The sequence below is a fragment of the Gadus morhua genome, chromosome 7 (assembly GCF_902167405.1).
Source record: "Gadus morhua chromosome 7, gadMor3.0, whole genome shotgun sequence".
NCBI classification, from domain to species: domain Eukaryota; kingdom Metazoa; phylum Chordata; class Actinopteri; order Gadiformes; family Gadidae; genus Gadus; species Gadus morhua.
Genome location: NC_044054.1, coordinates 22,476,366 through 22,504,341, shown reverse-complemented (window position 1 = coordinate 22,504,341; position 27,976 = coordinate 22,476,366). Strand labels below are relative to the sequence as shown.

The 27,976-nt window shown below is 43.4% G+C and overlaps 1 protein-coding gene across 3 annotated transcripts; it reads left to right on the top strand.

The window, feature by feature from the left end:
* The first annotated feature begins 1,462 nt into the window (after positions 1 to 1,462).
* On the top strand, positions 1,463 to 27,345 carry gtf2ird1 (GTF2I repeat domain containing 1). Of its 3 annotated transcripts, XM_030361525.1 has the most exons (28): positions 1,463 to 1,754; positions 1,852 to 1,940; positions 7,035 to 7,164; positions 8,202 to 8,343; positions 9,494 to 9,685; positions 10,650 to 10,833; positions 12,714 to 13,066; positions 13,161 to 13,256; positions 13,776 to 13,859; positions 14,256 to 14,439; positions 15,301 to 15,326; positions 16,647 to 16,809; positions 16,953 to 16,996; positions 17,263 to 17,343; positions 18,273 to 18,455; positions 20,161 to 20,214; positions 20,346 to 20,423; positions 21,775 to 21,958; positions 22,131 to 22,192; positions 22,731 to 22,799; positions 23,520 to 23,787; positions 24,363 to 24,391; positions 24,499 to 24,546; positions 24,668 to 24,745; positions 25,257 to 25,449; positions 25,701 to 25,738; positions 25,852 to 25,961; positions 26,187 to 27,345. In XM_030361525.1, the coding sequence occupies exons 3-28, from the start codon at positions 7,039 to 7,041 to the stop codon at positions 26,253 to 26,255; spliced, it is 3,138 nt and encodes a 1,045-aa protein (XP_030217385.1). In that variant the 5' UTR covers positions 1,463 to 1,754; positions 1,852 to 1,940; positions 7,035 to 7,038; the 3' UTR covers positions 26,256 to 27,345. The 3 variants fall into 3 exon arrangements, with proteins under 3 accessions (XP_030217385.1, XP_030217386.1, XP_030217384.1); XM_030361526.1 differs by lacking the exon at positions 1,852 to 1,940 and having other exon boundaries at positions 13,164 to 13,256; XM_030361524.1 differs by lacking the exon at positions 1,852 to 1,940.
* The last annotated feature ends 631 nt before the right edge of the window (positions 27,346 to 27,976 follow it).

Sequence of the window (27,976 nt, the reverse complement as noted above, 5' to 3'; positions counted from 1 at the left end):
CATCAAACACTTTTTGATGAAGAAATTTTTTACCAGATCCTTCCACATTTATAGCGCCTACATTCAGCAAGGAGAACATTAAGTAATGGTCCGTCTTCCAAACCCTAATTATTATACACAAGCACAGTGGTCCCCTTTGAAGTGTTTTAAGCACATTTGGTAGAGTTTTACATCTCTCTTAAAGTGAAAACACATAATTCTCCCCTCACCAACTAACATTTGGATTGTTGTTATCAGCTTGTTTTTCCCAACCACTATACAGAGTTAGACGAATCATCCTAGTCAGTACATGGCTTTCAGGAGACCTCTACTGGGAGGGTTTTGAAATGCAAATAAAGGTTTGGGTTATAATCAATTCAATGTGGGTCTTCGGTGAAGAAACTGGATAGGAGAGAGGCAAGTTATATGAGACTGGACGTTGGATTATAGGTTCATAAATGTTGGAACATGACGTCCTACTTGATGAAATTATAAATATCCTTACTATGCATGCCAAAATGGGTTAATTAATTTTAGTTGACATTGCGTAGGTAGATGTATGTTAATTTAACGCTAAGAGGTAGGCTATAGTATAAAGTTCATAATTAGCCTTTCAGTAAGATCAATTCTACTAATCAAGTGGTCAATTCAGAGAATGTCGGAATGGGATAAGCATCTAAAGAATATTGTCCCACCACTACTTCAGAGATAACGATAGAATTTGTATTAGTTTTGTAAATATAAATAAGTAGGCCTACTTTATTACACATGTATGACCAGCAAACATAGTCAAAGGCGTTTCTGTTTCTAACAAATAAACAATGACCATAGTGTCAGACGATCAGGTGGAACACTGTATTGGCCTCATCTATATAAGAGTGAAACTGTTTAAAATATGCATTCATATGCATCTTTCCATACTTTCAAAGATCTAGTTAATCTTTAAAACATTGCTTTTTACAATTCTAAGACAAGAATGACATTAGGTAATTTGATTACTTTAAAGAGAGAGAGAGAGAGCGAGAGAGAGCGAGAGAGAGAGAGAGAGAGAGAGAGAGAGAGAGAGAGAGAGAGAGAGAGAGAGAGAGAGAGAGAGAGAGAGAGCGTGCGTGCGTGCGTGCGTGTTATTGTGAGATTTGCGTGCCAAGTATTTACACACTATTAGTTGACAAAAGATCTTCACTATTTCTGACTTTTTCTGTTTGATACCTCAATAGGTCCGCATGTTTATAACCGGCTATTTTCGTTTATAACTATAACGAATGCGATGCGGTCATAGTGCATTGTACAATGTAAACGCCACACATCATAATAAACCTGTTTTTGTTTTTTTTACATTACATTAAGGTCAAGTTAAATGTGAGCTTTGTTAATTACATCACGTCTTCAGCCCATTCCAGGTAAATTCCCTCCATTGTTTTCTTTCCCTTCCAGAGGTGCCCTAATCCTATATGTAAATCGCAGCCAATAGATGATGTTGTTGAGTTGGGCTGGGATTAGCAAAAGCGAATGAGTTTCAATTTTACTGGATTACAGAACAAAGAAAGGGGAAAGGATAGACTGCTGCTGTTTCAAAAAAAGAAACTGAAATATACAAATAAACAAACTGGCCTGTGACCGAGTGTGTTGTTGTGATGCCTCAGATTACGGTGTTTGAGCGGACGGCGGCAGTACATTGTAGATGGGAATAGTGAGCGTTTCTGATGGATTAAAACGGGGAATAAACCTATTCCGGGATTGACAGTAGCGACGGAGATATTGAATCGTTAATTGAGGTAAGGTTTTTAAGAATTCATTATGTCAACCAACATGCCAATAGTATGTCTTTGTGGAGCACGTGACTTTTCACGGTTGTTCATTTTGAAATTACAGATTATAACCCAATTCGACAGCGGGGAGGAGATGAAAGCGGAGTGCTAACGTCTGCTAGCATGGAGGCTAACGCAAAGAGGGGCTAACCAGTTAAGATGGCTAGTTAGATAAACGTTCTGAGGAGCCCGTTAATTAGCCTACGTGATTAAACACGCATACTAATTAAGGGAATGACAATGTTCATGACTTTTGCCACCGCGCACAGTCCGTTTGACCCCTCGCTAGTGGACTCACCAGCAATACTATGTTTTGTTTGCAATTCATTTGTCTGTCATGGAAGCTAGCTTTAGCTCGTTTAGCTTTGCGGTAAAGCTCCGAGAGGTAGCGTTATTATCCATGCATGGCTAAACCGCTGGTACAACAAAGCTGGCCGTCGCTGTCATGGTGCTTGCTCTTCTAACGGCAAGCTATCTAGTAGGAGAAAATAACAAATTAGCCACTACAATACTGTAAACCCACCCTCTCTGGAAATACACAGAACCTCATAGTAAATATAACTCTATCTCAGCAGTTTAGTAAGCACAGACCACACACACCAGTATTACTTCGTAATAACTTGGCCAGCATTACAAACTTCAATAGGCTTGTAGAATATAGGGGTTTATTGAAATGAGCGGTTCCTAATGAGATTATCCATGTGTCCTCCGTGGACGTAAACTCTACCTGCAGCTCTCCTGTTTGTATTAAAGGGAAGATGTTAGCCACACATTCGTACACCTGTAAAGTTTCCAAGGAGGCAGTTATTCAATGTAGGCAAGCCTAAGCCTATATATAATTGAATAATTATTTAGTTCATATTAAGATATTGATAGCAAAGTGAAGGGAGCTCACAGCCCATAGCCAACCGAAATACGCAGTGTTACAATGTATCTTCAAACTAGGTGGACGTGATTGATAAAGCACTTATTTTCTATTGTTCATTTATGCCTCGGACATAAAGCCTTACTGGGAATTGGGACTGTTACGCTGTATCACAGATTTTGTCAACTGTCTTGTATATTCTCAAGTCATGTCTAACCTCTTTGACCCTCTGAAGATGTCCATCATTATTGGTTCACTTCCAGACGCTTTGTCTTAGTCCCTTTCAATTCCTGCCCCGACTATTACTCATCGATCAAGTACTATTCCTATTTTCACACACACACACACACACACACACACACACACACACACACACACACACACACACACACACACACACACACACACACACACACACACACACACACACATACACACACACAGTTGTTTAAGATTAGTCAGTCTGGGTTGTTTTCAAGTTGTGAAAATAAACCTCCTGCTTTCGATGTTTGCTTTCTTAAATGTTTTGATAAACGAGTCAGGCAGCACACATGGAACTAGGTTGCTGCTGATTTTAACAGCCCAAACATGTGGTATAACCTAGTATATATCTACATGCTCACATTCTTGTTTTCTTATGAAAGGTATACAAGCCTATGGAACATTCAATTGCATGATGGATGGTCAACGTTGGCACATTCAAGATTACATGAGCTATTTTAGTCATGGTCGCTGCATACTTCCGCTGCCCTTATTCAACCCAAATTCCAATGCTTCTAATCTTGAGAGACATTATAAATATCTATTCTTGATACAAATATAGATATACAAAAATACTATTGCCTAACATATGAATCGATCAGCAGCAATGCAATTTTACCATCTGTTCTTAAAGCCAAATAGTCCCCACAATCATTTTCAGATTTAGTGTCAAACTGAACAGCAATAAAGACCATACCAGCACAAAACATTGCCAAAGCTTCGGTGTGTTTTGTGGCTCATTTGATTTTAATAAACCCTAACCACAGCTGGGAATGCATGTACAAGCTCTCCAGATGCTGATAGTCACAGACTATTCAGAGACACCCTGACCTTCCCTCTATTCCCCTATTTGTTGGTCAAATATTGACATCACCCTAACCCTCAATGAGTCGATATGCAAGCACACATGTGTGCATGCATAATCTTGCGATGGTGCCATGAATCATTTTTCACCTTTTGCCTCTCTAAGCAGCAGTGGTTTAAATGGTTTTCCCTGGTTATTGTATGCATGTTTTAACCACAAGCATTCGGCAACCGCAGCACTTTTAATAGACAAGTGTCTTAATATTAGGAAACCAATGACCAGATGCCAAAGCTTCATTCTAAGTTGTTATCACTCGTTTAACGTCTGGAAGATTTTCTTTTAAGGGGATTTCTTCATAAATAATTGGTAGCAACATCTCTGTTATCATGCTACACATTGAATCCTGTCGGGGAAAAGTCCCACTCTGCCAGGCTTTATTGCCTTCCTTTCAGGGTGGATTTATTTTTCTCCAAACCTAAAGCAGGATTTGCAGATCATTGAACATCATGCTTTATGCGGGTGATGCAAAAATCGTTGAGTTATATAAATGGTAGCTGTTCTTTCATTCTCATTGACAACATTTTAGTAGATGAGATTTTATAGACAGAAAGTCTTTCACGTGGCAGGATCGGTAGAACGATTATCACAAGCTATTTTCCGCCCCTTGGATATGGTTATTACACTGACACTACTAGAAGTTTGGAAAGAGTCTGTCAGGAAACAATTTCTTATACTGCCATACTGTTACAGTTGGGACATTTTTCATCTACAGGAGAAGGGATCTATTGGTAGGCCTTTGCTTGGTCTTGCCTGGGGGTAGATGTATCAAAGGAGATTTTCTACCTCTAGATAACATTTGTGACTTTGCATTTTCTGCTCCTAGGATTTGTATAGTGGTTTGAGGACTAAGGGGGTGGTTTTGAGAAACATCGTTGCCAACCGTTCTTTGAAACCTACGCCTTTTCTGACCATCTCAATTGTTTTCCGATATTTTCTGTATGCCAATGATGTTCAAACAGAATGTTGTTTACAGAACGTCACACAACCTATCTTTGGCCAGTGATAAATCAATGAAGGCAGACTTTCAACAACCGGCAGGGAACGAGTGACTTGTTTGTGAGCCTTACTATTCTCAGGATCAGATTATATGGGTTTGATAAAATAGTATTTTTAATCAGCCAAATTTCTGAAGTCACAAGTGTTTTCCAACATGGATATTTACACCACCATGCAGAGCCTGGTTGATATAGAAAATGTACTTTTTAATTAAATTAAATTAAACTAAGCTGGAACCCAACAGGGGTCCGTTTCAATTCCATGGCACGACTATTGCTGTGAACGGTATTACTGATGCATTATTTAACTTTATTTTTTATACCTGATGGAAGTATGTTTTCTTACCCTATAGAGTTTTATACTTTCTTAATGCATAATTATTAAAAAATATAAATATTTTTTCTTTTATTATTTTATTTTTCTAATATATATATATATATGTTTTCATACATTGGTAGTCAAGGCGGGGCCCTATTGTTGTTAAGGCGGCCTTAACCATACAGTGCTGGGGAAACACTGATTTTAGACCATTCAAGACCCCTTCTGTCATAAACAGGCTGACGACGACATGCACGCATGCCTCTCATCTCTGCTTCCCTTGTTGCTCCCTTTGCTTTCAGTACATGAGTGGAAGGAGGAGGCCGTCTATTTCAAGGCCGTCATCATTTAAGAGAGGGGGGCTAATGTTTACCGTGGCCCCCAGGGAAGGTGGATTTAGACGGGCAAACCGACCTGGCATGTTGCAACCGGTGCAGATGAGTCCCTCCCTCTCTTCTCCATTAAGTCTGTGGATTTTGGTGCTCGCTGGAGGCTAACATAATGGCTCCTAGTGTCTGAAGAGATTAAAGGCCAGACCTGCATTGTTCGAATGCCCAGAGATTAGTTTCCAAGGTGACGGATTTCAGTTGCCATGAGAAAACACTGCCTGGTTTTAGGATGGCACCCTTTTTTTTTTTTTTTCCCTCCCATTACCTTTTTTTATTTTCTGTCTTTTACTATTTACAATTATCAATCTTATTTGTTCATTAATAGACAGTGCTGTGTATTCTTCACATATCCCTTATTAAACTGGTTAATGATATGTCCTCGCCTACAGTGGTTCCACTAGGTTTCAGTATTGTGGTCATCCTTGTTCAATGCCCGTCTCTGCCCCAAATCATGGCTGCTGCAACAACCCAATTCCCCTAAAGGGATTATTGAATTGCAACCTAATGTAATTTAATCTAATCTAATCTCGGTGGTCAGCAGTGCTCTGTAATAGGAGTCATCCGGATACATGGCTGTTCAAGCCAAAAGGCAGATGGGCTTTTTAGCACATTGGATAAATATTGTATTTGTTATTCCTTTGAGAGGTAGGCCTAACTTTTTACAATGTGTGTCCCTTCTCAGAGGAGGAAATCAAGGATAAAGAGAGTGAATCTGGTTTTGCTTTTTATTCAAATTTTTGGAGATAGTATTTGCATTTCATGTAACCTGCTTGATGCGGTCTTGGCTATTTTCTTAAATAAGGCTGTTCATCACATAAACCTCTTATTTGAGCAAATTGCCCAGCCATGTTTATTTTAATTGTTGACTTTATTTATGTATTTCCATGGTATCTAGCTAGGTTCAATCAGTCCTTTCAGATTAGAGTCGATTATTGGGAATCGGATACGTTTTTTTTATTTTATTAAAATGGGACAACAGCAAAGAATAAAGCTACAGGAATATAGAATTAGATAAGATTGTCCTTGGAAGTTAAACCGGTTAAATCTGGGTTGAACATGCAAAGAAAAGTGAGTTGGCTGTATATGTGTTATGCTTCTCTGTAGTAGTATACCTAGAAAAAACACTATAATACTATAACACTACTATTATAATACTCCAACTATAAGTGTGGTTAGCCATTCTTTACATGTGTGCTTATTTACTTTAAATTCTCCTTAATTTGAATATAGAATTCACAAGAAAGAAAACATGAAAACTGTGGCCATGTTTGACGGGCGCCTGCCTGAATATAAACCGCGCCAGAACCCAGTGTTTGTCACCCGCTCACAGGACCACTTGCTATAACATGTTTTTTTCCCTGCCTTTCATAATCAGATTTTTGGACTGGCCATAATAGTCCCACTGTCCTGCACCGTTTCCACCAGATATTTTCATCATATCAACATAAGACGTGCCAGCATCACTACACTAATCCACCAGTATCACTAATCAACCCACATCTTGTTTTCTCTGTCTGTCTGTCTGTCTGTCCGTCTGTATGTCTTGTCTGCAGCGGCATGGCTCAGATACGAAAGTCTGCATGTGAAGGTGTCAGGACAAACTTCCGGGCGGACCATGCTGGCCCGCTGGTCTCCACCAGACAGGAGATCCTCACCAGTCTGGTGTCCGCCCTGGACTCTGTGGTACGTAAACGACGCATCCCTGTTTCAATAGGCAACAACTTTAATCGTCGCATACTGCAATTATGGTCATCGTCTTCGTCCCAACGTCAGTATTCAGCCATGCCGTTCAATGAAGACTATGACCGTAATTCTATTTTGGAGATTTATTGAGGATGAGTTCATAATTTGTAGCTGCAATGACTGTATAGCCTATGAGTGAGCAGGTTTGATTTCTGATAAACTTTCAGCATACACAGCCAACCATGCACATGCTCTCATTGGGATATGTGGGTTACTCTAAAATGTCATAAAATATAGTCCTTTTAGCTTTGTTATATAGATGTAAATTATGTTATTTGGCTTATATTTTCCAGCTCCACCAAGTACAACTGCTAGACTAGGCAGCTGCAAAGGTTCTAGCTCAGCCTGTTATCAAATCCATGCTTGTTTCGATGACTATCATCAGGGCCAAGGACCAGACCTCCAAGTGTACTATCTGGAGACTATGTGTTCCCCCAAACCCATAAACCTACAAATGCTAGAAGTAGCGTTTAGCTTGTTAGGGCTGAGAGCTCACTTCATAAATCGCCAAGCTCCCAGCTCCTAGCTAGGGAGTATGAGATACTAGCTAGAAGAGGGAAGCGCCCCGCTTTCCCCCAGCTATAAATGGAGAGCTTTCCACTCATAAACGCCTGGAGGCATTTGTGTGTGTTATCATGTACCGCCAGAATGCTTTTTAACCAATGGAAAGTTTGAACCGTTTTAAAACACTGACAAAGATATAATGCTAAACTAGATAACATGTCAGTTATTTGTGGTTAATATTTCATTTGAAGTTCACATTATTGTATTCTGAAAGTATAGTTTTAACCCATTATCTAGCCTTAATTTTGCTAATTGCAAGAATCTTGGTGTCAACGGTCAAGTAAGTGTTAGATTCTTCACAGTTGATCAAAAAAAGATGACCCACTTGTGTTATAAGCATCCTAATAGACTCCTTGGTTTCTGTGACGTTTGACTAGTTTTTATGTAAATAAATGGCTGTCCTGTCTTTACAGTGCCTGGCCATGTCCAAGCTGAACGCAGAAGTGGCGTGTGTCACCGTGCACGAGGACAGTGTGATCGCCGTGGGCACGGAAAAGGGCAGGGTGTTCCTCAACTCTCGACGGGAAATCCAGACAGACTTCTTCAAGTTTTGCCGTAAGATCTTAATATTTAAACTTTTTTTTAAATTTATTTTAAAATTAATTTAAACTGGTTAATTTTAGACTATGGAGGAAACGCTGGTTCACATGATAGAAATTAATACGTGTATGCATGGCTAGCATTTCTATTTATGGAAATGATGTGCTGTGCAAACAGTGCTCACTTTCAATCTGCATCCCTTCGTGAAATTAGTTTTCCAAACTAATAAATGATGGGATGCTTGAAGACACAACACATTATCATGGTTTTGGCAACAAATAAACTCCACGCATAGGTGCATTGTGAGTTGGAAAAGTTAACAATATCCTGAGATTTACAATCATATCCCCATAAAATGGTAGTTGAAATCGTCCACAAATGCATCAAAGTGCAGAAACATTATGTGCCCGTGGAGGTACAAAGCAACTAGATTGCCTGTGACGTGATTATTTCTCTAAAGGGAAGACATTAATATTCTTCAAAAGAGGGGACTCTTTTATTATTAAAACTAATAAAAATAATTTCTTAGATATTTTTAGTTAGTAGGGCTCTACAAATTGGCCCAAAAATTTGGAAGATTTTTCCCTCTTAAAAAAACACTTAAGGTTGGATCCATTTGAATATAATCTTTTTACTACTAAGCCCATAAGAGGGCAAACCAATACAAGAGACAACTTGTATCTATATTGGTTTCAACATGAACATGTCTTTTAAAGATCTTCATACCTACACACAAAATAAACAAATAAATAGTGTCCTATACTGTTGCTGTTAATTTAATTTAAAGGCATCTTTCAATGCCTCTGTCTCTGTGTGCGAACCATAGTTGGTGCTGGAGTGAGACCTGAGAACGGGAGTGAGACCAAATAAATGATTTGTTATTGATATCCTCAAGGACAAATTTGTACTGTAATTCCAAAAACTTTTTTTGATTGCTATGAATGCAAATACCCTCTCCCTGCTGCGGAGTCGCGTTGTGAACTCTCTCCATCTTCACCACATGGTTGTTGAATTATGCGCTTGTTTCAGCTTGACATACATTTAATTTTGAATCAATGAAAGTAACGCAGTCTGACTCTTGTCCGTCATGCAGTGCATTCGGTGCATCGGCCAAGGCAGACGCAAACCATGTCATCTTTTTTTCTTTCTCTTTGTATAACATCAGGCGTGCCATGTTTGCAAAGTGCCACGCACGCGCCAGCCAACACACACATCAAAGTCCAGGAGGGTGATGTGAGCAAGAGTCTGGAGGGCGAGACCCTGAAGCAGAGGCCCAGCCACACGTCTCTCTCGGAACCCCAGTCCAACATCTTTGTCCTGATCAAGATGGTGGAGGAAGTCTTCACCGTGCTTTACAGTAAGAAGAGGCCGTGAAGCCTCTTTATTAGGAATAGTGTTATAACATTACCATGATAATTTAGTTTTCTCTTTCAAATAAATACGACAACAAAGAGTATATTTATGAGCACTTTGTGCCGAAAACAGGATATTGTAATGATCCGAAACGAGCATAGAATGGGAAAAGATTAAAAGACAATGAAAAAGGTGTTGGGGCAACATCGGTGGAATGAGTGTGAGTAAGGAGTATGAAAACAATAGAATACCAGACCATACCACAGCTAACATGGCAAAAAGCTGATCTCCTCCTCACCAAACCACAGCAGGCCTAAGAGAAAACTCTCTTTCTGGTATCAAAGTTTTGAGTGTCGACCTTGGCTGGATATACAAGGACCGTAATGCTGCAGGGGCACAGAGGCCCCTAGGAGAAGCTCTGAGGGGAAGAGGGGGATGAGATCTGAAAAATCATTTTCAACTGTGAACCTCAGAAGTGACTGACAGCGCTTCTGAAGATTCTACAACAGTGATATGATATTATCATAATTCCAAGCATGGGGTAGAAGCTGAGCTAATTACCCGGGTTTTTATTGAACCTCTCTTTTGAAGTTGATAGTCACATATGGATACCCACTGCCTCTCCTGCCCCACCATTGTGAATGTGCTCCGTCTAAAGGGAATGATTGAATACTTCAAGCTTATTATTATCAAGCATTCTGAAATAAGCAGATACCTTTAATATTGAAAAGAAAACCAACTACTAACGCTACAGAGGATAATGCGCCGAAATACTTTATTATTATTTTTTCCAATGTACAAAAATCCCCATCAACAAACGTTGATTCCTCCGTATCCCAAAAGACAGTTTTCGGCAGAACTCCTCCAGGTCAGAGCCTAAGGGGTTGCCCTGTTCTGAGAGGGACAGTGGTAGTATTAAGTAGTAGTAGGCGGTCCGCTTCACCGTGACGTCTCCCTGGTCCCTGCAGGCGAGGCCGTTGGACAAAGCAGCCTGGTCCCGGTGCCTTACGAGTGGATCCAGAAAGAGCCCGGCTGCGTGGTGGCCCACGGGCTGCCGGAGGGGGTCTGCCTGAAGAAGCCCTCGGAGTACGACACCAAGACCCTCATGAAGATCCTGGAGCAGAGCCACCGCATCCACTTCTCCGTCAAGCGGTGAGTCTCACGAAACCGCGCGTCAGTGTAACGGCGGGATCGGTTTTAGCTGTGCTGTTCAATGGTGAATTTGAGTGGGAAAAAAATTGCTGATATTGTGTTCCACAGCGCAGAGTGAGTGTTGCTGTTCACAACTGTTTTGAATCGGGCAACGCTGGGATTTCGCTGAGCGTCTGCAGCTGTGTACGCCACCGGAAGAGTCAAAGATTGACAATTTCTGTTGAGTTTGTCGACCGATTTTTAAGTCTTTTGTTAAACGACCTGTGGAAGACACCTTACGATAATTCTTTATTCGTAGCTTACACTGTAACCCCCCGGTTGAAAGACTCCCCGCAATGGCAGCCCTAGTAGCTCCTCTATAACACATACAATGTGACTGGCTCATTAAGGATGAATTACATGAGCTCAATAGCCTCTCTTCATGGCTAATGCAGCCACCGAAACATCCATTTGTTTTATTAAGCCGTAAAAAGAAGAACTTCTGTCCCATTTTGAGAAGATGAAGGCTCCATCTCGCCATTAGCATCACAGATGTCACACGTTCCCTCCCCTACAAACCTAATGTGTTCTTTTCCGACACTGTGGGTAATAGAGTTTAATGTGATTAGGCCGCATTCGACACACTGGCTTTCACAAGGATGCAAAGTCACTCATTACCACCAAGCGAAAAACACTGAAGACAATGTGTGTTGTTTTCAGTGTACTATAGTGTTAGTTCATTATAATGTAGTAGTAAATAGTCTACTATTTAGTCTTCCCTTTGGTTTATAAACCAAGGAAACAGGATTTACAATTTTTAAGATGGGTGGGTAGGATAAACATTTTGCATTCGATTTATTTTCTCTTTTTTTTCTCACTTCCTAAAATGTTAGTAGTATTATGTATTCATTGCGTTTGGTGTTATTAAAGCCATTTTGTCCTTCTAGACAAAATCTATAATTTTTCTACCGGCAATGGCGCTGTGGTATTTCAATCTAGTTTAAAGGGTAAAAATTTGCTATGGCTTCATTATTTGAAGCAGCATGTTGTGAAGGCTAATTCAATCGGGTTCGAGGCTGAATAACTAACACGTTCTCTTTTACATAAATTACATAATTGAGAGCCGGCTAGCACACAGAAAATATAGACAGTGCAGGAAGAAGAGATATATAAGTGACCCTTCCCCTCAAAGACAAAGAGGAGTTAGGGGCAAAAGCAGGAAAGCTATGCCTGGTAAATTGGCTAAAATTAACTTAACTGGAGGCTTTATTCATGGTCTCTCTCTGTGTCTCTCTCGGTCTCCATCTCTCTCCCCGTCTATCTAATAATTAGGTTGTCTGGGCCCCTGCGTATGATGAGCTGTTGATGGAGAAGATAATTGTTTTGATTAGATGAGATAAAACATTCAGATCCCCCTGAGGGGTGGGGGGGGGCGGGTTGAGGGAGGGGGCAGCAGTGGGATATTGATGCACAGGACAAGGTGATATCATTATCCAAGGACACTAGATTATACATCCCGGGCAAGAAGACAAAACCAATTTAATATCAAGCCATGGCTGCTCCATGTTGGAAAAGGGACGGTGATTATGCTGCACGCATTTGCTATCGCAAGTTGGAATCAACCGATCAATCTCTACTCCGTAGCCTGTTAATACATCTTTAGAGAAAGGATCCCATGAAGAACTGTTCCAAAGAAACAACAACGAGTCCCTCAGGGTTTGGATATGAAGGTAATCGGGCTGTGCGCTCTCGTTATAAATGGACACTCACCGCTAGGCGTTCTATTCCATGCAAGGGCAGCTCTCGTACAACACAAGGGAGCTCCACTTCAGGGAAACCAGAAGGAACCCACAATAAGGTTGGATGTGCTCTTGCTCAATGTTTTTTCTGTATTTCCACAGACCGTCGGCGGACTCGCCGCGGGAGTCCAGGCCCGCCGCAGACCTCAACCACAGCCCCTCCCCGGCCAAGCTGTCGCCGGGCGCCCATGGCAACGCCGCCAAACCCCAGCCGCCCCAGGGACCCTCCACGTCCTCCAGCCCCCCCTCCTCTTCCTCTTCCTCCTCCATCACCGCCAGCAACTCGGTGCTTTCCAGCTTCCTGTACGGCATGCCCATGTCCTCCAAGCCCCACCCCCTGGACAGCAACCTGGACATCAAGCCCGTCTGTCTCCTCAACCTGGGCAAGGAACGGGCCGGCGCCATGGCGACCGGGGGTGACATAGGCGCATCGGCCAGGGACGGTTATTGCCAGGGTGAGTGGAAACACTGTAGTGTGTGAAGGCTATTACTCACCTGAAATTCTGTTCCCAAGCCAGAGGGTCTATATAAATGTTTGTGTGTTTTCAGAAGAGATGATCGGAGTGCCCAATGACCTAGGACAGAGCCCACCCGGTGTCCACATCTCCAAGAGACTGCTGTTCTCCATAGTGCATGAGAAATCAGGTGAGAAGAATGGGCCGGTTTTCCAAAGGAATATTTGACGATATCCGCTATATGTATGTATGGGTGTGGGTGTGGTTGGGTGTGTGTCAGTGTGTGTGTGTGTATATTAAACTTTCAGTCCAATCTTCCTGAAAAGTTTGGACTGAAAAAATTAACGATAAACCACCTTCACAAGCCAAAGGAATATACTAACCTCTAAACTATTGAGGGGTAAGCTGTTTAAATGTCAAGGCTAATCTTTTAATACGATTAGACACAATTCTTAGAAAGAATGAGTAGATGGGAGAAGATTAATCCAGAATCGCATTACACGCAGCCATTTTATGCCAATATAGACAACGCTTTCCCCATGTATGGCCCTAGTGATTTAAACCAAGAAACTTTCGCCCCCAGAGAGAAATCTCTCATTAAGTTTGTCTCGTATAGGTATGTTTTATTAGACGGCCCTCCCACCCACTTAAAGGATTTACGAACCATTCCTCCGGATTCGCTTATTAACTGTGCTGCTCTACTCTTCAGAAAAGTGGGACTCGTTCATACGGGAAACGGAGGACATCAACACACTGAGGGAATGCGTCCAGATCTTGTTCAACAGCAGATATGGTGAGCACGTCTTCCACAATTGTATAGCTTCCATAGGTCGCCTGCATCATAGACTATAGGTAAGAACTGTCGGGACCGGGCTCCCATGGGATTCAATAATTTCAATCCCAGGGGCAGGGTCCAAACTCTTTAGCTGCCAGAGTGGAGAACTCTACTGGCCTAGCATTGTTCTAAAGTGCAAACGTGACATTATTTTACCTGCAAAATAGTCAATTAATTGTCATTTAATATTGGACTCTCTGCAAGCATGTCTACTTTCCTAGTGTCAGCAGAAGTGTATTCGTCTTGCAGTCACACAGTCCTGGACTGTCACTGAAGCAATGGCCACAATACTCTTCGTCCCTTTAAAGCCTGTTGCTCGTCCCTCGGGCTCTCTCTCTCTCTCTCCCGATCCAGCGGAGGCCCTGGGTCTGGACCACATGGTGCCCGTGCCGTACCGAAAGATTGCGTGCGACCCCGGGGCGGTGGAGATCTTCGGCATCCCGGACCAAATCCCCTTCAAGAGACCGTGCACGTACGGCGTTCCCAAGCTGAAGCGCATCCTGGACGAACGGCACGCCATCCGCTTCGTGGTCAAACGGTAACGCTTGGACCCTAGTAGTCGTCCACTACTTCAGCAGTATGAGCGTGGACGTGTTCCTAATAATCCCGGTTCACCTCGCAGGAATAGAGCTCTGTGAGACCATTTGCAATGTGTCCCGTAATTCATTACCCGACCACTCCCAATACACTCTCGAGTGCCATTTCTATTCCTGAGCAAAGCGTGCACAGCTTATTAGATGGATTATAGTGGAAAGTGAAAAGGCATCTGTTATCATATTTCCTGAAGAGATAGTCTGCACAATTGATGCAATCAGTTTCTTTGTTACTACTCTGCCCGTTCGCTGCTATATGGGATGATTACAATTAACGGAAATGTGGTTGCTGCTGTGCTGTCTCGTTAGTGTTAGTTATTGTTAATAGGCCACCAATACTGATGGTAATCGGGGGCATTTAACACAGACCTAAACTGTTGCTGTAAGGTTTCTCCCTGTAATTGAATGGCCAGCCCTCTTTCTGTCTTAAGTTAAATCTAGCTCAATTTCCCACATTGCCGTACTGAGATTGAGGCACTATTGTTTACCTACTACTTATGGTAGTGATTACAGCCGCAATGTTGGCCTATGGTGTAGCATTGTCGATAGCTGCAATGCTACTTTAGTAACCTAAACACACACTCAATGTACAATTAGATAAACATTAGCTGTTACTGGGCCTTTAATTCCAAAGATTGCGGTAAAAAGTGTTGCCACAGAAGGAAAAATACTTCTTTATTATCTTCCAAAGGTGTGCAGTTAGGGAAATACTACTTTAGTTTATTTTGAATGCAGCCAAATGTCCAGAGAACCAAGGTTGTGCCCACAATTACTAATAACTATTTGATTTGATTTTTTTCTTCCAGAATGTTTGATGAAAGGATTTTCACAGGTAAGGCTACATTTAATTAACAATTATGCAACATGTATCCAGCATATTAAGAGAAAGTTGCATGTTTTTCCCCTGGGCTTTGAATCCCCGAGGTTGTTACATCATGTAGCAGGGACAGAAGCTTGCAATAGTTGCAATTGGCAGAGCAATATGATGTTACTCAAAACGGACCAGCTATCCACCTACATACGGGTTGTTAAAACAGTTGCTTTGTCTAGGCTATGCTTAAAAGTCTGTCTGTGCTGAACAAACGAGGTGTCAAGTATGCTGCATAAATAGAGTTTAAGCAACACAGGAAACTAACTTCGGCCCGCATATTGGTTTCTTTCTCCTCAAAGAATAATTCAAATGCCCATTCAATTTGTCAATGTTTGCCCAGTTCTGCAGTCCCACAGAAAGCCGCAGATGTGTTTCTCAAACTGGCCCTGAACTCATTATCACTCGGGACTGAATCATAGAAAAGGTGTTATTAAAACAGGACCTTGCGTGGTGGCCAGACAATCGTTCTATTCAAAAGAAATGGGTTTTCTTTGTTAGTCATTTGCTATTCACGGAGTCGACCAATAACAACACAAAAATTACTTTTGATTAACTTTGTTCCCCCTCTCGGTCCAACCTGACCGTACGCCCATCAGAGAATAATGTAAACACACTAACAAAGGGACTGTGAGCTCGCACGTAATCTCCTGTAGAATAATTTGGAGGTCTAAGGGCGCCTCACTTTTTTCTGCAACCGTAGATATGCTAGAGGTTTTATGTTGTGTGTAAAAAACACTCCACTGGCACACAACCCGTCCACCAATAGATAAAAAAGGACCCGTAAATCCTAATGGGAAAACAAGAACGGGTTTATGAGGGGAAAAGATGAAAAACATTTTAACATAGTGTAAAAACCTTCCTTTGCGTGAAGAATTACATAGCTGATAAAAACTCAACCAACTTTTGACATGCCGTCTCGGGAAGCCTCTATGCAAGAGTGCCCTGAAAATGACATGTTGTTGACATTAACATTCAAGTGAATGGCCACACAGCAGTGTGTGTGTGTGTGTGTGTGTGTGTGTGTGTGTGTGTGTGTGTGTGTGTGTGTGTGTGTGTGTGTGTGTGTGTGTGTGTGTGTGTGTGTGTGTGTGTGTGTGTGTGTGTGTGTGTGTGTGTGTGTTGGCTGAGGCTGTCAACTGCTCAACTCGAGCTACTGATCAATTACAGGGCTGCATTTGTGCTGAAAGAACTACAAGCCCCTCGGTCAACTGACTTATTCCTCCGCTTTCCGTCTTCTTCGTTATTTGTGGGGTTTGTTTAAAAAAAAAAAAAAACACAAAGCTGCCGGCAAGATGGCCAAGGAGGACGGGCGCCACGACCTGAGCTCCATGTGCTCCTCGCTCGAGGACGGCCTCCCGGACAGCTTGTGTCTCCCGCACATCCCCGCCGTCGCGTCCTCCTCCTCCTCCCTGGAGCTCATCAGCAACCCTCATGGCAGCAGCAGGTACACACGCACACGCAAACACACACACACACACACACACACACACATGCAAAAACACACACCACACACACATGCACACGCACACACCCGCCAGGCTTGTCTGTTCACAGTAACATGATCTTTTGTTTTTGTTTTTGGTGCAGATCAACCAGTGCCTGTGGCAGTCCCTTTGTCGATTGTGAGGCCGGTGAGTGCAACGAAACACAAATAATGACTTGGTCTCACTTTTTCCTTTGCATCCCATAGGCCAGGGCATTGAAATTCAATCTCGCCAACACAACACCTGGATATCTAAACATAGGCACCCTACACAAACAACCTCTCTTTATTTGGAACCAACGCCGGAGGCCTGCTATTGGCATTGGTAGCGGGCCTATTAGCAAGCCAGACTCAGATGAGCTGTTTGACCTCTTGTGCCACCTGTTTATTTTGCCTCTGCCGCCTGTCCTCCAGGTCCTTCGGGAGAGTGCCTTCCCTTGAAGAGGATCAAAACTGAGCCCTCTGAAGAGGACATCATTCAGGTGACGGTGGCAGGTACGGGAAGGTGCTTCTCATTCCAGCCACGGTGACAACACTTGAAGTGTTGCTATTTCACTGTGGTAAAGGATTCTGTGGTTGACATAATTCGGGGTCACAGGGTTAGTTTTGACACAATGAACAAACTGTAAACACTTCTCTCTAGCCGGCTCCTGAGGCAGTTGGAAAGTTGACAATAATTGCAGAACAGAAAAATGTTTGGCATAATGCTATGATATCATTAGACCGGCATCATAGGGGTCAACTACATAATTTCTTGGATAAGCTTATTATAACTCTTATATGGTTCAGTGAGTTCATTTGTTTCTGAAAAACAACAAAAAAAATTACGAGATCACTGGTTCACCCCGTTGCAGAGCTGAGCAGCATGGAGTAGTTTGGAAAGTCTTGAGACGTATGCCAACGGCCAATAAATCAGTGGCCTACCGTACTGCAGGGGTTGTCATAGCGTAGCATTGCATAACAAATGTTGTGCTATGCATAACACATTCTGGGATATTCTCTGCAGTCTCCTCAATCCCCGGGGGAGCCCCTCAACCCTGGGCTCAACTCCACAGGATGGCCACCAAACAACCGCTAATTGCCGTAGCTGTAGGCAATTGACTCTAATTGGTGCCAGGTGATGACAATCCGAACTAGGGCAAATGAAATTGTTCGGCAATAATTGAATCACAACCCACAACTGCATTTCTCCCTGTATCACCCGAAATGTTGTGTGATCCCTGCAGACGTGCAACAGTGTTCCACCCGAGTGTTGATGCGTGATTTGATTCGTAGGGAGTTAAACGGCTTGGTGTTATGAGGGGAAGAAGGGCGGAAACCACATTTCTGAGGGTGTCATCTTGGGCCATTGCCGCTTTACCGTCGCTCCTTGTGTCCTGGTGTACTCCTCTTATCTTCTATCTTGTCTATGTCCTTCTGGCCAGATGCCGGTGCCGGCAGCAGCAGCGGCGGTGGTGGTGGGGAGGAGCCCAGCGAGGTGCCCCCCGAGCCCCAGGCAGAGACCCCGGTCGCAGCCGTGTGCCCGGCCACCACTTCTCCCCCCTCTGCGCCCTTCCACCCTCACCCCCACCCTCTCTTCCATCACCAACTCCCAGAGAACCACGCAGGTAACCCACACTTGCGCCCCCGAACCGTGCCCCCACCCGACCCAACTTCCACCTCACACACTCTCTTCCTGTAACGCTCCCCAACACAATCCCCCGCCGCCACCACCACCACCACTACTCCAACCGCCACCACCACCACCACCACCAGGCCGCTCTGGGGCCCCCCTGCTCCCGCTCGCCATCCGCTTCGGGGCTGACATGTCGCGGCCACACGTATGGAACCACTTCTTAGGCACTACCTCCTCCCCTACACCTTGTCACGCCCCCAGCTCTGCCCCACTTCTCCACTGCAGCTCCCACTCCCTTCTCCTCCCAGCACCGCTCCCCGTAGCCGAGTAGTGCCTAGCCTCCCAGAACAGTAGCGTCTTCCCCCCTCGCCCGGACCCACCAGCAAGCGCCTCTCATCCTCGCTCTGCTCTCACCCTGGAAAAAAGGCACGTGCATTTTATGCAACGGTGATCCAGGGCTTAAATCGGGTCATTCGAAATCCAAAGATCAACAGAATTATGACTCACCGGTGCGAAAGTCAAGTCATAATCCAGGGAAATCTCTCTATTTGCAGTAGAGACTATTATGCGTGTTTCCAGAGGGGGAGCAGAGCCTTCCTTCTCCTCCCGTCCTGGACCTGAGGCTCCTGTTGAATAATTCTGTGCACCCAATCGGTCCCTTCAGATTCCCTTGTTTAAATCCTGACCCCTAGCTCCTGGCTAAATGTGTGTGAGTCATTTAAATGGCTCAGTGGCTCTCTCTTAATTAAGCCTACCAAGAGTGTTTGAGAAGATCGCCTTGCTTAAATAAGGCATATTTATCCAGAAAAGCACAATTAAGTGGGGATATATTGCATTTAATTGGGGTATATATTGCATTTTTAGTGCGGCAATAGATCAGGGTAGCTCCTGCGATGGGACTGCATGGAAAACATTGAATTGTTTAGCCAAGGACCTTTCCTCAAATGCTCTAGTTCTTTGGAAGTGACTCAGTTGTATTTTCCTTTTATTAATTTGCTTCTGCTATCCTTTTAAGTTTTCTTTTTCTTTCACAAATGACCACTAAAGGAGTGAAGTAAAGGTGAGTTTGGTGTATGTAGAAAAGTTAGCGACCTTTTTAGATATTCTCTTAGTTATAAACAGTAAAAAGAGAAACAATTCAATATTTCACAGACATGCATCGATCAGAATATGTCTGTGGCCAAGCATCCCCCCCATGGCAATAAGCTGGAACCCTGCCCTCGTGTGTTTTCAATTAGCCAAGCGCTGAGTTTTTTTTGCGGGGTGAGATATCATCTGAATCACAAGATTCATATCTCCATGCTCAAAAAAAAGCCTCATCTGGCAAGGTTATCGCCCGCCGCTACCGGTCGACGCCTGGCAAGCCCTTAAGCTTTTCCTGGAAGTTTCTGTTAAACATTAGCTAAAGCTAAAGAGGCTTATAGGAGGGCCTGTGCCAAGTTATTGCAGTGGGGGCTTTCATGAGCGCAACTTTGAGGAATGTTTGGATCCCCTCGTCTCTGCACCGGGATGGGAACTTTAGAACCCACGCAAACAGTTTTTTATTGATGCAACTTAAGGAAATAGTTCATTTTATAATTCCCTATTTCAGACCATCGAGCCATGATGGCCTCTTTATCCGCGGTGGAGGCTTTGAAGGGGTCGGGAATGGGGAGTGTAGCCAGTGTCCAATGAGTGTTTTTGCTTTCATCTTTCAGCTGAAGATATGTCCCCTAAAGCAGGCCCCTACGGCACCGGAAGACTCTCTGAAGGTACTTCACATCCTTCACAAGAAGATCTGGTTCCTTCCTGATCGCACCAATAGATCAATAAGAGTGTCTGTCCTCGTTCTACAATGTGTGTGTTTGGTCTCATTTGTTTTTCACTTATTGTTCCCCGATAGGGAATATTGTGGAGGACATTGGTGAAATGATTCTCCAGCTCCGGAAACAAGTTGAGAGCCTTTTCAGCATCAAGTACGGTAAGGTTGTTTTAGCAAAGGGAAGGCTTATCCCCAATATGTACGCACCTGTCGTCCTGGAGACTGAAGAACTCGCAACTTTCCCTTTAATGCACTTTGTAATGGATTGAGCACAATCAGTGTATTCAATCAAGTATTTTAACAACCCTTGTCTTTGATGATTAGGGATATTGGATGTGTCATTTGAAAGTTGAAACAATATTCAGTGTTTTATTACCATTCCAGCATGAAGTTTTCAAACGGCGTAGCAAACGAAAAGCAACACGAATCTTAGCGGGGAGAGTGACATATATTTGAATACTGTCAGAATATGTATCTTAACTGCGTGTGCGTGTTCCTAATGGGAGGGAGCTGTTTGAAATTCAAACAGTGCTCATCCTGCCCCAGTGCTTTGAGTTAGGGATTCACAGCCGGGTCCCACTGGGGTTGAAGCGCTGATGTCCTTGGCTGTCTGGGCGGCGCCGGTGCCCTCATTGCTGCCGCGCTGCGTGCTTTCATAGCGCGCCCCGATTCAGAATAGAAAGAAGTACCTGTTGATGGTCACTGGGAGGGATGTTGTTGCCGTTGAGCAAGTGTTTACAAAAGATGTTGGAGGTTTGGCCTTCCTCTGCTGTGATTCTGTGGTTAAGCAAATCATTAAAAAACGATCTTTGCACCACACAACCAATGTGTACTGAAGTACCTGTGTTTCATTGACAATTAAGGTAAGGACAGGGAGAATGTAAGGGGGGGGCGGCGGGGTGAATTAAGATTACGTTGCTGTAGAGCTGGAGCTGGAAACTTGAGACAGAATACGGACAGATAACTCTGCTCTGTACCGCGTGCAGTGCTCTCATGTACTTATCTTAACCGCACAACCTGGTATTCTTGAATCGATGGTTTCCTAAGATCCCAGCCTCTTAGTGCGTATCTCAGAATAAAACGCATCAGTGTGCTTGTCCTGCACTTATGGCCCGCCTTGACCTAAGTGCACATGAAGCGCACTGTGCGCACTTTTATACTTTTTTATATGGACCGGTTGCTCTGATGAGCATTGAGATTAATGCGTCACAGTCTGGTTACGCTAGGGTAGACGATTTATCTTGGAGGATTTTCTTTGGTCATATTTGTTGAAATTCTCTTTGCATCCCAACAGCAATCCAAAAAACAGAATCTCGGACAAAAAATAATTATCTGCATCTGTGGCTGTGGCTGTCGCTCAGATTCATCAAGTAGAGACTTTCAAAGTTGAGCTTACTCTGGCCGGGATCTCCGCATTGCCTACCCTAGCCTTAAGTGTGGATGAGAGAGCCTGGGCTGTAGACCGATAAACCCTATCCCTCCCTTCCTCTCTGTCCTCCTGCCCCTCCAGCTGAGGCGCTGGGCCTGCCCGAGCCGGCCAAGGTGCCCTACTCCAAGTTCCAGATGTACCCGCAGGACCTGTACGTCACCGGCATGCCAGAGGGCGTCACCTTCCGGAGGCCCAACTGCTTCGGGGCGGCCAAGCTGCGCAAGGTCCTGGCCGTCGGCAGTCAGATCCAGTTCATCATCCGGAGGTAAGAAGGAGACCAGCAGGATTATGTCTTAGTGAGCTGAGACGGTAGAAAGAGAGAACAGCGCCACCCACTGGATGGATGGGCTATACTATAGCTTTAAAAAAAAAAAAAATGGTTTGTTTTGTGAGGATTTGAATTGTGTTGCTTTGCATTCTGCTTCCTTTTACTGCAGGCCTGAACTGCTGACAGAGCTCGTTAAACAGGAGATGCCCCCCATTCCTCTCTGTGATGCAGGTAGCTTTTTTTACTTGCCTGTGATACGAGTATATTTTGTGTGTGTGTGTGTGTGTGTGTGTGTGTGTGTGTGTGTGTGTGTGTGTGTGTGTGTGTGTGTGTGTGTGTGTGTGTGTGTGTGTGTGTGTGTGTGTGTGTGTGTGTGTGTGTGTGTGTGTGTGTGTACAGAGTTGGATGCTAGTTTTATGAAGCAAATATCACTGGCCTCTGCTTGCTCAAGCATAGCAGGCATTTTTCAGCTTTCATTATGGTGAAGTTTGATATAGGGATTAGGCATTTTAAAATGTTAAGATAGCACTCAACAAAGGTTGGGGAGAAATTGAATCTGCCAAATACCTTTTTGAATGCCCTTTAGAAGTGCCAATTTCTTGGCCTTAAAGCCTGTGTTTATTAAGATAATTTATAACGGGTATCATTTCAGGTTGCCTTTTATCGTATTACCAAGTTTGATAGTGTCACTGAAATAAGGAAAACTCAGATCTCGGATATTTCTGGAAAACTAATATCAATAAACAAACATTGTTTTCGTTCCATGCAGACTTGGATAACAAGGATGCCTTAACATCGGATGATATGATCCCTTTATCTAAGAGACCTGGCTACACAGGTAACCACCACCTACCCACACAGAAAAACATGTCTGACTCATTGTCAACAAGTAACCTTGGATTAAAGCAAATAGATAACAAAAACATAGCAAATAGAAAATACAAATGTAGTGTTTTCTTTCAGTTTTGTAAAGAACTGAAAGAAAAACCAATTTTGTTTCAGTTTGTGCCAAATTTATAATATTTAGGAAGAAAGAATATCCACTCTCTGTGAGATTCCCAGAAAACCTTTATATTCATCATCTGAGGGGGGTTTTCATAAAAAAATATGCACAAGCATTTGCACATACACATGTCAGTAAAAGGTATATCACGCAAGCCCAGTGAAGCACTTAAGGAAGCCACGGCAGCTGAGGCTTGCTCTAATAGCGGATGTGGCACTTAAACCATAGCACATACGACAATGAACGACAATGAAAGAAAAGAGTCAATACCACAAAAACATATTTTTGGAGAGGCTACAGAGACAAAATTGGGTAACGGTGCAGAAAGAAAGTTTTTAAAAGGAATGGAAATGGAAACTATCCCGAATACATTATTAATCTTGTGATACCAGCCCTCGTGTTTTTGACGCATTACATAAGATGTGTGTGCCACTCATTTAGGCCAACGGTTAAGCCGTTATGGAGGTAGTTAGTATCAACCAATGCTATTAAGATGTATTGGATACAAGCCCACCGTCTCATCCAACTCTCTCTGTCTCTCTCTCTGACTCACAGAGTGCATGGAGGGCAAGCTCTCCCGGGCCGACCTGGCCAACACGCTGCGGGAGCAGGTGCAGGACATGTTCAACCGGAAGTACGGCGAGGCGCTGGGCATCAAGTACCCGGTGCAAGTGCCTTACAAGCGGATCAAGAGCAACCCGGGCTCGGTGCTCATCGAGGGCCTCCCGCCGGGCATCCCCTTCCGCAAGCCCTGCACCTTCGGCTCGCAAAACCTGGAGCGGATCCTGGCCGTGGCCGACAAGATCTGCTTCACCATCACCAGGTGAGACTTGTGGCTTTAAAGGGACGCCTCGGTGTGTCCGTGAATACACTCAGATGTCGTGTCGGAGGATGAACGTGACGCACCGACCACAATGCTACAGCCAGTATGGTCTTCTTTTTGAATTAAGTTCTTGGTCAGAAAATGTGGCATCCGATCACCTTACAGTGCAGAAGTCCTCGTAGCTTGTCCAATCAAAATAGACTAACTGGGATCCTCTCTAAAATATATATTGTAGTCCTCTGCTTTTCTTGGGGTAATTCAGTGACCTCAACCTGGCAACCCGGGTGAGCTTTGAGTCTGGGGAGGGGAGGCCGGGCGGCGACACTCTCCAATGTTGTGAATTCCAACTGCATTACCCATTTTAGACTGTTTCAATGTTCCATATTGTAAGAATGAATCAATAGGGGTGTTTGTATCGCAGTAGGAATTTACCATCATTTCAATGTCGTAACAATTTATCTGGATCATTTATCGTACTTGTTTCATTTGCACTGCTGATGATGCCTGGTAATAAAAAAGCCACCATTAAACCTTTTTATTTGCTTATGCTCAGCATGTCTTTATTTTTTTTGCAGACCTTTCCAAGGACTCATTCCAAAACCTGGTGAGTAAAGTCTCAAGAAAATGTCAGTTCTTTGCCCTGTACCTATAAGCCTCCATAAAACTTTACCCTTTGATATGAACAAACCTTCATTTGTATTTCTTTCACAGCACCAAGGCGTGTCACCTTACTCAAGAAGGCCTTCGGCTCCATAAGCGGTAAAGACTGGATTAACACCAACGTTGTTCTTGACTTTGTGTAACGGCACCAGGCTGTTAGGGTTAGGCCATCACTATGCAGTGTGTACGGTGCCACTAAGCTGTGCTCTTCATCCCACAGACGACGAAGACATCAACCGCATGGGGGAGAAAGTTATGCTTCGAGAGCAGGTCAAGGAGCTGTTCAACAGGAAATACGGTGGGCACAACTGGAACAACCTCTCTCAGTGTGAAAGCAGCTTAATGCATCAATGCACTTTGGCTGGGGGTTGTGTAGCATGGTTTTATCAAAGCTCATCGCTACGGTGTGGACACCATTAATGTCAATATAATATCAGCTCCCAAGGTTATTATTATTAACGGTAAGAGCCCACAAGCTTTCAAAAAATCCCTGTGGTGAATACAGGTTTATTTTGGTTTGAGAGACGGATGCGTGTATACGATCACACAGCATACATTGTCTTAATTAACAACTTCAAACGCACCTTGGGATGCTGAAGAAACTGATCTTGGCAGATTCCCCCCCCCCCCCCAGTAATATTCAAAAAGTTACTTGATTCAAGCAGCCTCAAATGGTGATGGACGCGCAAACGCAAGTTAGAAAGAAAGACGAGAAATGGCCTGATAAGTCACGTAGTTCGCTGCTCCTCCAGAAGATGTGATATTATGTGATGCTGAGTGTTTGAAACGTGTGATGTCGGTGGGTTCAGGTGAGGCTTTGGGTCTGGACCAGCCCGTGGTGGTGCCGTACAAGCTGATCCGAGCCAGCCCGGAGTCGGTGGAGGTCAGCGGCCTGCCCGAGGGCGTCCCCTTCAGGAACCCCAACAACTACGACCTGCTCTGCCTCGAGAAGATCCTCCAAGCCTCCGACCAAGTCAGTGTCGACATCAAGAGCCAGCTACAGTGAGTGGACTCACCATCGGAGTAACATTGACTATGCACTCTTCTTTATTTCTCTTGCCAGGATTAAAATATAAACGTTGAAATTCAAAGTTTATATTTTTTGTTTTACCTATTTTTCACCACATCTACTGGCAGGGCTCACACCCAGAGAACTCAACTTGAATTCTCTGGGTGTGAGCCCTGCCTGTAGATGTGGCAGAAAAAACTGAAAAGGGTCACAATCTGAGCTCTCTTGTATTCCCCTCACGCAGGCCTTTTGCAGAAATATGTACCGAAGCTTGCAACACAGGTGCGTAACCTTGGGCTGCCTTTGGGGGTCTGTTTTGAACAAATGAAATGAAACATTAAGTGCTTAGAAAGGCCTGCCTTTATGTGCCTTTTATGTTTTGGTTTTGATCTCAGAGGGGACAGAGGTCTCCATTAATCGACGCAAACGCAAGCGGGTCCAGGAGTGCAACAGACTCCCTGAATCATCCAACACGGGAGTATCGCCTAATCAGATTCCAGTAATGGTGGGTATTTTACAATCATATATAAGCATGCCCGCTGAGTCAAAGAGTTCTGATGTCCAGAGCGCTGCTGATTAAAAGAAACCAAAATGATGAGGACCTTTTGTGACATCCGTTTCCAAACCATCATCTCAAATAGAAACTGACACCCGGTTTGCGATTGCGATGCGATTGCTAAAAGCCCCATCGAAGTTATCAGCATCACTCACGTGGTTTTCTCTCTTCCAGCAATGGCCCATGTACATGGTAGACTACAGCGGAGTGAATGTGCAGGTTCCAGGGAAAGTCAAGTACTGACGGAGTTAAGCTTTCCGTGACGTCCAAGGGACGGAGATGAAGAAACGACCCTGGTATTTATTGCTATTCCACAGGGAACATTAACACTTTGCCTGAGTGCCGCTGCTGAAAAGTTCTCTACCAAAAAAGAAAAACCCACAAAAAAAAACTACTCCCCCCCCCCACCCACCTCGTAGGAATGAAGAACTATGGAATGTATTTTGAATCAGTCAACAGCAAGCCGGCTCACTGGATGGCTTCAGTACTGCCGAAAAGCTAGCTAGCAAAGAGACGGCTATCAAATGTTTTCTACCTGAGACAAGAGGGAGAAGAAAAAGAGGATTGATGCGACCGTGTCATTGGTTTTGAAAAAGCTCCATGTAATTTCTTACTAACAATGCATTTCCCCTTTGCATTTAACTGAGTGTCCATCCGCGTGGGTGACGTCGTGGATCCCGTGTGGATCCGTCTTTTGCTTTGCAACACTTTACTGACAAAAAAAAGGCAAGTCTTTGATAACAATCTGGTTCCACTGATTATGATATTTGTATTTTTTATTTATTATATTTATTATGGAAAAAAATTTATGTGCAGGGATGTAAAATACAAGAATACCAAGTTCTTACTGAACGGCCAATGACACTAAACGGCAGAGGTGCTACATAGCGTAGCGTAGGCGTTAAGAGGTGACTACCGATCACACAGCCGGCATTGAAGTGTCTTAACCGGGCCCACACAAGCCATCAGGAGTTCAAGGACACAGGATGATAAACATGAACATTTCGCCTATCAGCCTTTGTAAAACATTTGTGGAAAGATTATCCAGATGGTTGGAATTGCAGTAGTAGCCGTGCCCACGATAAACCTTTTGGTTTTTAAGAAAAGAAATGTTTAAAAAAAAAAAAGATATAGCCGCCTCACTTTTTCATTTTTGTTAGTAGCACATTTACAGTATGTAAAAATAACTCATGTAAGTCAAACTGAATGTAACATGTAAAGGAAATGAATGGTATGTGTATTTCTGCAATTGACCGTCTCTGGACTAACAATATTTAATAATGCTGTACCTTAATGCCAATTAGGCCTTTTAAATAAAATGTGTTGCCTTGGACCTTTTGCGTGTTTGTAAACCATGACACAACCTTGTTAGAGCTGCCCACAACAAAGAATGTATGCACTCAAACCCCATTATGACCCCTAGTATACCCCATTACCATTATTATTTAGCATGTAAACATTATTTGGGTTTTTGTCGGGTGGAGTAATCACTGGAAATGTTCCACATCGAGGTATTTTTGTGTAACTCACCTTTCAGGAACACACCCAGGCATCAGGAGTTTGTGTGACATTTTTAGCCATGTGAGCTTGGTTGTTTCTGGTTACTTTTTTAATTTACTTTCCCTTTACAAAACTCATATCTTACCTATAGGTGCAAGACAACTATATGTCATTCCTAACAAAGGACCGAAATACCTAAATTTGACCTACAGAATTTGATTAACTGGGTTCCGAGCCTCCCAGCTCCCCTTCGATCTAGCCAACCATGGAGAGTATAGACATGAGGGTTGCACCAATACACATATTTGCCAACGCAGAGAACCGATCCCATATGCCAATAGGTTTCTTTCGATTTAAAAGCTTAAAAGGCTGGCCCATTTCTGAACTCCATCAAAAAAGAATGGACAGTATTTTATGCTATAAATGTTTATCAAAACAAAAAACAAAAAAAAACGATCTGTTGA